This window comes from Dendrobium catenatum, unplaced genomic scaffold (assembly GCF_001605985.2).
Source record: "Dendrobium catenatum unplaced genomic scaffold, ASM160598v2 fragScaff_scaffold_390, whole genome shotgun sequence".
Classification (NCBI taxonomy): domain Eukaryota; kingdom Viridiplantae; phylum Streptophyta; class Magnoliopsida; order Asparagales; family Orchidaceae; genus Dendrobium; species Dendrobium catenatum.
The window spans coordinates 9795080-9805037 of NW_021318852.1; the positions used below are offsets into that span (position 1 = coordinate 9795080).

Sequence of the window (9958 nt, forward strand, 5' to 3'; positions counted from 1 at the left end):
AATACTCATTGGGTAATATAATTAATCCATCTTTGATATTTCATTCAAGCCATTCTTGAATGTTATACAATCTTCTAACTCATGATTAATCATCCAATGATATTGGCAATGTTTAGGTTGCCTCACTTTGCCACATCTTATGGCTTCTTATGTTAAAAGAGTTTGAACTGTGAATTCCTTAGAAGATTTTTAAAGATCCTTTTAATAGAATCTCTTTTAAATGAATAAGCCTTATTCTTTAGAGCTTCAAATCTTTCTCCTTTCTCTACGGGAATGAGATTGGAGTGAGATTTAAATTATGGATTAGGAAGACTATTATAATGATGAAATTGTGATGGATGACCAAGATTTTTTACATAAATTTACATTGGTTGTTTACCATTATCAATTATTAGTAAAATAGGCTAATTTTCTAGCACCTTCTAAGTTTTTAGCTTTCTGATTTTTACTGGTGATTAATTTTTTTAGGAAGTAAATTGTTACAATTTTCTCTTGATGATTAGAGGTTTTACTCAATAACCTCTTTAAAGTTTTAATTATAAATCCTTTCAGTAGGAAGGTAATTGGATCATGAATATTCTTTAAAAGGATTTCCATAGTTTGCTACTCTAGAAGCTAAGGCTTACACTTCATGCTAATGTTCCACCATCTTAGGATATAGTCAACCAAACATTCTCCAGGTTTCTATTTTTCACTACAAGATCCCTTAGTATGACATGGTGATATACTCTAGTAAACCTTTTAGTAAATATCTATTTTAATTCTACAAATAACCACAAAGAGTGTTTCAACTCTAACTCCGGAATTTAAGTTAGAGAGTGAGACTCCCATTTTTTGAACGATCTTTTTAAAATTTTCCTCTATTTTAATTGTTGGCGGGATTTTCGCATGAGGTGGATAGCCTACCGCCGGCAGACAGTGATGGACAAAATGACTCGACTGCTTTATCTAAGTCAACTCGCACCATTTCCAACATCTCTGCTGCATCATGGGACGAGGATTTTCCAAGACTAAAACATGTTAACGCACATCTTGTCATAAGGGAACCATTGGATTTTGCATGTAATTCTCCTCCTCCAGTTCTAGGGAAGGGCAAAGAGAAACTTGTACAGGACGTCTCTCTGAAGAAGGACGTGGAGCAAACGCCAACAGAAATTGGTTCTCCATCATCCAATATGAAATTACTGGTGAAAAGATTCTTCTCTAAACCTGATGTCATGACGGAGGGAGCTACTTAAGTTCAATCTAATGAGGTTATGCATTTAGATGTTTGTGTTAATGCCCCGTCTGAACCTAATGATGGAAATGTACTAAGAACCAATACAATTGAAGAAGCAAGGAGGGGAGATGCCCAGAAGAATCCATGGAATAAGAGACCTTATATTAAGGTCGATATGTCAAAAATAGAGAATTTCTTGACTGAAGATGGGCTGGCAGTGAAGTTATTTGAGCCAAATATGGAAATCAATTCAAAAAAGCTTCAATTATCTATGGTGATCAAAGTTTTTGGGGAATTCAATTCAATCCAAATGATAGCTAATAAACTATGACGACAATGGGATAAGTTTGGCAAATTCTATCTTACTGTACTGGGTTCGGGATGGTTCCTGTGCTCTTTCTTCTCTACTGAAGCAGTTGAGGAGGTACTATCAGGTGGACCTTGGTTCGTAAAGGGTCACATTGTGGGTATAGACAAATGGAGCCCAAAATTCACTACTGATTCATTGAAAGGTTTGTCTTCTCCCATTTGGTTGAGATTACCCAATCTACCTCTTTACTGTTGGGATGAAGTAAATGTAGAAAGGATTGCTTCGTTGATTGGAGTCCTTGTTCTCATTGATGGAGACATGTTCCAATGGGGGAGGAGGGAATTTGCTAGGGTATGTGTGAGAATTGAACTTGATAAGAAATTGCCATTGGGAGTATGGGTTGAAGGATTGCATGGTCGGTTCTTTCAAAAAGTAGAATACGAGAAAGTATCAACTCTCTGTTTTAATTGTGGGAAGCTGGGACATCTTAACAAGGCTTGTGTTCTTAAAAAGACAATGGAAAACATCAAAATGATAGAGAGAAATCCTTCTACTTCAAAGGCTTAGGTGGATGATCAGATAATCTCAAATTCAGATGATGTAAATTATGGTCCCTGGATGTTGGTTAATAGGAGAAGAGAAAATTTTTTCAACAAAGGAACTCAAAAAGTGGTGAATACTATAAAAACTGGAGTTGTTCCAAGTTTTAAATAGGTTTACAGGAATGTAGAACTTGTGAAGGTTAATCCTCCACAAAAAGAAGTTGTTGAAGTGTAATTGAAGAAGCCTGCAAATCTAGTAGATGTTATGATTGATCAGAATACTCAGGAACAATCGAGGATGGAAGTTAACTCTACTCAAATTGTTTCAAAGGAGAAAAATAAAGACGGTAATTCTTTGGAGACTGCAATGAAGGTAAACAAAAATTTTAATATCTTGGCTTCTCTTGGAGATCAGGATAACAATATGGATCACAAATATGAAGAAATTGTTGCTGATGCTGAATTAATAATTGAGGAAGTGGAGCTGACTGATGTTCAGATTGTAGATTCTGAAGGTTTGGTTGTCGGTCTAGAGAATGTGGATAAGAAACCAACTGATGATAATGTCTCATTAAAATGTAAAGGAGGATCTGATCAGACCACTGACAGTAATAAACCAAAATTACTTAAAGAGTTGAGGTCTTTAGGACCTTCGAAAAAAGACTCAAGAATGAAGAAGGGGTTGAATAAGAAAAGGAGCGGGGGTCCTTCCCCCTCTTGGGGATAGTTGAGTTCCTTAGCCTTTTGAAACTATAGGGGGGCCAACAAAAGAGAAGTCTCCTTATATTTGAAGGACTTTGTGAAGGAATGGGACATTTTCTTTGTGGGAATAGTAGAAACTAAGATTTCTAATCTTAGTAGAAGTGAATTCAACAAATTTATGGGAGTAGACTGGGATTTTTTCATGGTTCTGTCGGCTGGAATGTCAGGTAGAATTCTGGTTATCTGGAAGATGGAGGTGGCTTCTTTTTCTATATTGGAAGCCTCTGATCAAGGAGTAGTGGGGGAGCTGAATATTGGTGATAAAGGAATGTGGATTATATCCACTATTTATGGCAGTCATAATGTTCTCAAAATATGTGAGAAGGAAGCTTTGGGAGATGGTGGGAAGGCATTCTTCTTTAGATTTGCCTTTAGTGGTTGGGGGTGACTTCAATTGTATAATTTCTCATGAAGTGAAAAAAGGTGGGAAGAAGTTTAAATTCTCCCAAGGGCCTATGGAAATGAAGAACATTATGATGGACTATGATTTGCATGATGTGGGGATCATAGGTCCTATGTTTACTTGGTGTAACAACAAGAAGGGCAATGCAAGAATCCTTGAAAGATTGGATAGATGCTTACTCAATTCAAAAGCTTTGGAGGTGGTCCACCTAGCCTCTATTAGACACTTACCAAGGGTTGCTTCAGATCATTGTCCCATTGTTTTAAGGATAATTGATGGTGATATTGCTCATAGTAAATTTTTGAGATTTGAAGATGGATGTCTTTCTTATCCGGCATCCTCTACTGTTATTAAAAACTCTTGGAGCAAGGTGGTTAGTGGTGATGCTATGGAAGGTCTTAACAAAAAGTTCTATAGATCCCTTAGAACTTTATTCTTTTGGAGCAAAGCCAAACACAAAAATTTGTTAGAACTCAAGGATAATCTGAAAAAGGAAATTGAAGAATTTCAAATTTTGGAAGCCAACAGCAACAACTTCATGGAGGATGATCTTTGGGTGTTTAGGGCTAAAATTAATGAGTTGAATATGACTCTTGCTAGATTGAATACTTGGTGGGGACAAAGGGCCAAGGTGAAATGGCTTAAGGAAGGAGACTTAAACTCAAATTTTTTCCATGCTTTTGCTAATGGAAGAAGAAATGGAAATATCATCAAGCAAATAAAATATGAGGAAGGAAATCTTGTGGAAGATTCTTCAGCCATCACAGATGTTTTCTTCAATTACTTTGGGAAAAATTGGAGACAAAGGGATTGCCATTTGAATGGATGGTCGAATCCAACGAAAGTGCTCAACAGTGAAGAATGTAGTCTTCTTGATCAAGAATTTACATTTGAGGAAGTTGAAGTTGTGGTATCTGATCTTGGCAATAACATCTCTCCTGGTAAGGATGGCATTTCTTTCCCTTTTAGTAAAGCTTATTGGAATTTGATAGGAGAAGATGTATGGAGAGCTATTCAACTATTCCTTACTTCGGGAAAAATGTGCTCTAAATGGAAAGAGACTTTGGTGGTTCTTATTCCTAAAGTGAGAAACCCTCTTCTTCCTTCCAGTTTTAGACCAATTAGTCTCTGTTTGTCTATTTACAAGATTATTTCTAAAGTCTTGTTCAATAGATTGATGAAAGTGATTAACTCATTGGTGATGGATGTTCAATCGGCATTCATCAAAGTCAGAACATTATCTGATCACATCCTCCTTACACAAGATATCTTTCACAAATTCAGATTCTGAAAATCTGAAATAGTGTTTATTTCCATTAAAATTGATATGGAGCAAGCATACGATAGTATGGCTTGAGATACACTTAAACAAACTCTTCATTTTTTTGGCTTTCCTTGGAGATTTTCAAAGCTTCTTATGGAATGTGTTATTGATCCTTATTTCTCTATCATAATTAATGGAGTTGGTTCTTAGTGGAATAAGGGGAAGAGCAGCTTTAGGCAGGGTTGTCCTCTATCTCCCTATCTCTTCATTTTATGCTCTCAACTACTTACCAATGCCTTTGAACAAGAAGGAAGAAATCTATGAATTAGAATATGCCATCTGATGTACGCGGATGACATTCTAATTCTATCTATAGCAAAGGTTATTGAGGTGAAGAAGATTTAAAACATTCTTAAAAAATATTGTTGTTGGACGGGCCAGCATATAAACAAGGAAAAATCTGTCATTATGTTTGGTAATTCAGTGGCCAGAAGATGTAGAAGATGTATCAAAAAGATTTTCAATTTCAAGGTCAAGGAGATGCAATACTTGGGTGTGAAAATGGCATTAAGGAGATTAAAACATAGTGATTTCCTTCATTTACTGGATAAAGTTTCAGCTAAATTGAATGTGTGGGTAGAAGGTACATATCAGCTCCAGGAAAGTTTGCTCTCATCAAATTTGTTATTCTATCCATACCAGGTTTTTTTTTTTTACTCATACTTTAATCCCTTTAAGCATATTGAAGGAATTAGATAGATTATGTAGAGATTATCTTTGGAAAAAGGAGGATGGAAAACCTGGAATGCACTATGTTGCATGGGATGACCTGTGTTGTCCCACCAATGCTGGAGGTAGAGGGGTACTATTAGCAATTCAATCAGTTGGACCCCTTAGAGCTAAGTTCACGTGGAATTACTACAAGAATCCAAATTCAATTCTCAACAAATCGTTGAAGGAAAGATATGGAAGAGATGTTATTCATGGTGATATTAATAGATTCAATTCCCCTTCTTGGAAAATCCTTATCAGTGGTGCTAAAGCTTTAAACCCGGTTATCAGATACAAAATTGCTACAGGAAATACTATCAATATTTTTAAAGACTGCTGGATATTGCATAGAAGATTGGAATTATGGCCAACCTTCATTGCTATTGTTGAAGGAGAATTCCCAAATCTGGAAAATTTTATTCTAAATGGCTATTGGAACAAAACTGAATTGCTGAAATATTTTGGAAGGGAATTGGTGGATATAATTATACAAATTAAATTGTACCCAGAACTTCCAGATGATGAAATGGAACTTGTTAAATCGTTTACTGGCAAAACGATAGTTGCAATAGCAAGAACCACATAAGAAATTATATCGGATTCATGGAGCTTGTTCAAAAAAATTAAATTGAATCCACGGGTAGAATGGTTCTGGTGGCGTTTATGGAGAAATGCTATTCCTTCTAAAGAATTCATGGTATTCAGAAGATTAGCAATCGATAATATCTATCCTAGAGGAAGTGATGAAGTGGAGAACTCAGAACATATAGCAGTAACATGTGGCAAGCTGAAGGAGGCGATCAGTTTGGCTAATAAATGGGGATTTTCTCTTCCCGTGTTTAACTCTTGGACAGATTGTTTGATGTATATGAAACACATGTTGAAGGTAAATTTATTTGCTATAAATTTATATTGCATAATAACCTTCTTCTCTTGGAAGAGTAGAAATAAAGTGATTCATGAAGGGAAAGAATCTGGAATTTCTTCTATTGTGTCTAATGCCATCAGCACTTCATCTGTTGCTTTGAAGTTTAGTTCATTTTGGGATCATTGGGGTGCTAATCAATCATTTAGATCATTTTCAAATTCTTGGCATCCCCCTCCCCCTGAATGGATTAAAGTTAATTTAAACGCAACTTTATTGAGATCCAATGAAGCGAGTATTGGTGGAGTTTTCAGAGATCATAAAGGTAGATTCCTCCTTGCTTTTGGAATCAAATGCACTCATTGGGACAATGGAGCTTTGGAGCTTTTGGCATTTCAGAATTTAAACAAAAACATCAAGGATTGGATGTTGGATTCAAAAGGAATTATACTAGAAGGTGATAGCATCAATGTGATGAACTATCTAAATGTTAAAGTGAAGTTACCATTCCTGATCAATGATGATAGGTATGAAGACTTTTCTTTTTTAAAAAAGTTTGATTATTTCTTATTTAATTGGGTGGATAGAGGTTGTAATAATTTAGCTTATTGTTGTGCTAACTTGGCTTTGTTAGGTGATTTTAATTGGGAAGACACTTGCTCTGATAATATTCCTCCTTATTTCTTGTCTTTATTAAAGAAGGATTGTGATAGTTCTACTATCACTTAGTACTTTGAAGTAGGGGTTTTTTCCCCTTCTTTTGCTTTTATGCTATTTTGCAATTTCAAAATTAAAAAAAAAACTCTACAAATGTCTACACTAACCCAATAGGTATTTCAGCATACCATTCAAATACAAACATGATAGATTGCTCACAAAGCTTCTAAATAGTAAAGCATCACTACATCCTACATTACAACAACTAGATGTGAAGTGTACTAGATATTTCCTTAGATTTTATATTACATGAAAACTTTAAAATAAAGGTGGTATGAATCCTTTTAGGTAAGGAACTACATCATATTTTTATGGGTAAGGTATACCCCTTAGAATAGATGAGATACCATTAGATTGTACTAAAGCATCTTTAACATGTCGTTCTATCATTTATTTTAAGTATACTATTTATTTATCTCTTTTCTAACTTCACTACTTCAATGTTATCTTCCATCATTACCTCTTTAAATTTATTATAGTGTTTCACATAATTAACTGGATTAGAATCTATATGGCTTTAGTTGTATGAACTTCTTTATTTTGCAAAGAAGACATTGCCTCCATTAAATCTTTCATTTTCTATTCTATTCGTGTTATCTCTTCATCTTTCTAACTCATTAGATTTAAAAGACTTCTAGCAAGATTAGGAACATATTCTTCATCATCATCCACTTCTTCTTCTTAACTCTCAAACTCTATTGGATTTACTTTCATTTACCTCTTATCATTTTGAATTGACGGTTGTTTATCCACCATTAGTTTGCATTCATCAATTACCTCATCTTATAGATTGGCTTCTATATTTTTGCATCCTCTTATTTGTCTATTTTTAAGATACTCTCCTCCAAATGATCCATCATTTTTTCTACAGATTTCCCCTCCACATTATGTGGATCTATAAAAATATATTCTCTATTAACTGATGATTTTTCAATAAATTTATGTTTCTTTATTATTTATTTAACTAGATGACTATTGTCAATGACCAGTGCAGTCAATGTGGCAACCATTTGAGGATGCCAAACTTTTTCCCTATTAAATAATAAAACTCATCAGCTTGTTGATTTCTCTTCCTTTTATCAAGTTAAGAAGATAAATCTTGATCATATAATTGATGTTTATCAACTCTTGATGAATGTTGACCAAAAGAGAAACTAGAAGTACTGACTGGAATGTTTTTAGACTAATTAGAAGATAGAGGGGAAATGGGATTAAACCATTGATGGGCTAATGCACCATATACCAAAGATATGATCAGTATTAACCCATATTGCTTAATTATTAGGTTGTTTGGTGCTCGATATTTAAAATCCTTCTATATTCATATTGGTAAGTTACAGTAGCAATTGGTTGAATATAACCCACTTCTTTGAATTATACTCTTCTCTTGATGGGAGGAGAAATTTCTCTCTCTCTCTCTCTCTCTCTCTATATATATATATATAGACCGAAGGGTTGGACAGGATCAGAAAGTGGGCATTAGGAGGGGTCGAGGTAAGCTATATCTTGCGCTAGTTTGGGGAAGAAATGGATTTTTGAGGTTGGTGGTAGCTTCAGATCGGAAGCTTGGAGATGATGAGAGTCAGAGATGGGACGGAATAAGGAGTTGGGTTCAACTGCTAGGTTAGGGTCTAGAGTTTGATTGTAGTTTGTGAGACCTGGAGGTTTCAGATGGGGAGCATCTAGGAAGATTGAAGTTTGGTGTCAGGTTTTGATTGGAGAAGGAGATGGATTGCAAGGAGGAAGAGGCCAACTCATTCTGGATTTTTGCATGGGGAAGTAGAGAGCGGAAGAATGTGTTGATATTATCTACATCATGACCTATTTTAGAGATTTTGATTATATCAAATATATGCTTGGATGCTCTAATTTGAGTCCTAAGTATTTGAGGTGTAATGATGTGAATTGTAATTGCTTATGGGATTTACATTGTACAAGTCAAGTTTAATCAAATGTTGAGATTAAGATGGACCAAGATGGATAACTTGAAGGCTTTTACATTATCGTAGGAGTATGTTAGTGGTCCACTAATATTACTTGCATGATTTAATTTTCTCACAATCTAAATATTTATTATTTATATATTATTTTTCATAAAGAAATCTATAAGATTTCTTTATTAAATAAATTTTATAACCTTCATTTTATTGCTTAATTATTATCAAATATGAAGAGTTGTCTAGTTAAGAAAAATAAAAGTAATAAGCTTATATGGTAAAACGTTTAATATTTAAGTTGACATGTTCCTTATCAATTTAATAATATATGATTAATTATATATTGCATTAGATTTTTTGGATTCTGTAGATATAAATTGATAGGTTATATAAAGCATTTGGATTTCATTTGAATTTATAATGAATTTCCAAAAATTAACAGATTTAAATAAAATCTGATACTAGCCATTTTAGCCCTATTTTGGATGCATATGAAGATTTTTTGACCTTCCCATGTGGCTAGCCATTTTATTGTTGCGAATCTATGGCTTATGATTTTGATGATAGCAGGGAGTATATTCTTTTTAAGAAGGTCTTTCACATACAATTTGGACTTGGAATTGAGATTCATTTCTATTTACTTACTGTAATCTATTTCATCATAATATATCAAAGTACTTTAATCACTTTTTAACCTTTTTTTTTATTAATATTATGGCCTTTATCATATGAATATTACTACTGTGTAGTTTTATATCATATTAGATAGTGGTTTTTCTTCTATATTATTTGGAAAATTCTCACAACTTTATAGTCTTTAAAGGTTTTGAAGGGAGCTATTCCACAAAATAATAAGAGGCGGTTTAAAATGAGCCCAAAAAGAAACTAAAGAAGCGCGAATAGGGGGTCGCCAAACAATTGAAAGATACACAAAGTGTACAAAAATGAATAGATGCACAAGTGAGGCAAAACAATTTAAAAGAGGCATAAAGTGAACCACAAAAGAGAAAGCTTCCTTCTCTTTAAAACTGTTAAATCTTAGAAGAATTCATATATCATGTTGATATTATTATCACTTGATTTTTAAACTCATGGATTCTTAACTATTATTTGTATATTATTACATTAGAAAATATTTTCAGGATAAAGTTTGAGGATCACCTTTCCT

General features: G+C 34.0%; 1 protein-coding gene across 1 annotated transcript; it reads left to right on the forward strand.

The window, feature by feature from the left end:
* The first annotated feature begins 1256 nt into the window (after positions 1-1256).
* Positions 1257-2096, forward strand: LOC114579457. Its single transcript, XM_028694112.1, has 2 exons — positions 1257-1493; positions 1566-2096. The coding sequence occupies exons 1-2, from the start codon at positions 1257-1259 to the stop codon at positions 2094-2096; spliced, it is 768 nt and encodes a 255-aa protein (XP_028549945.1).
* The last annotated feature ends 7862 nt before the right edge of the window (positions 2097-9958 follow it).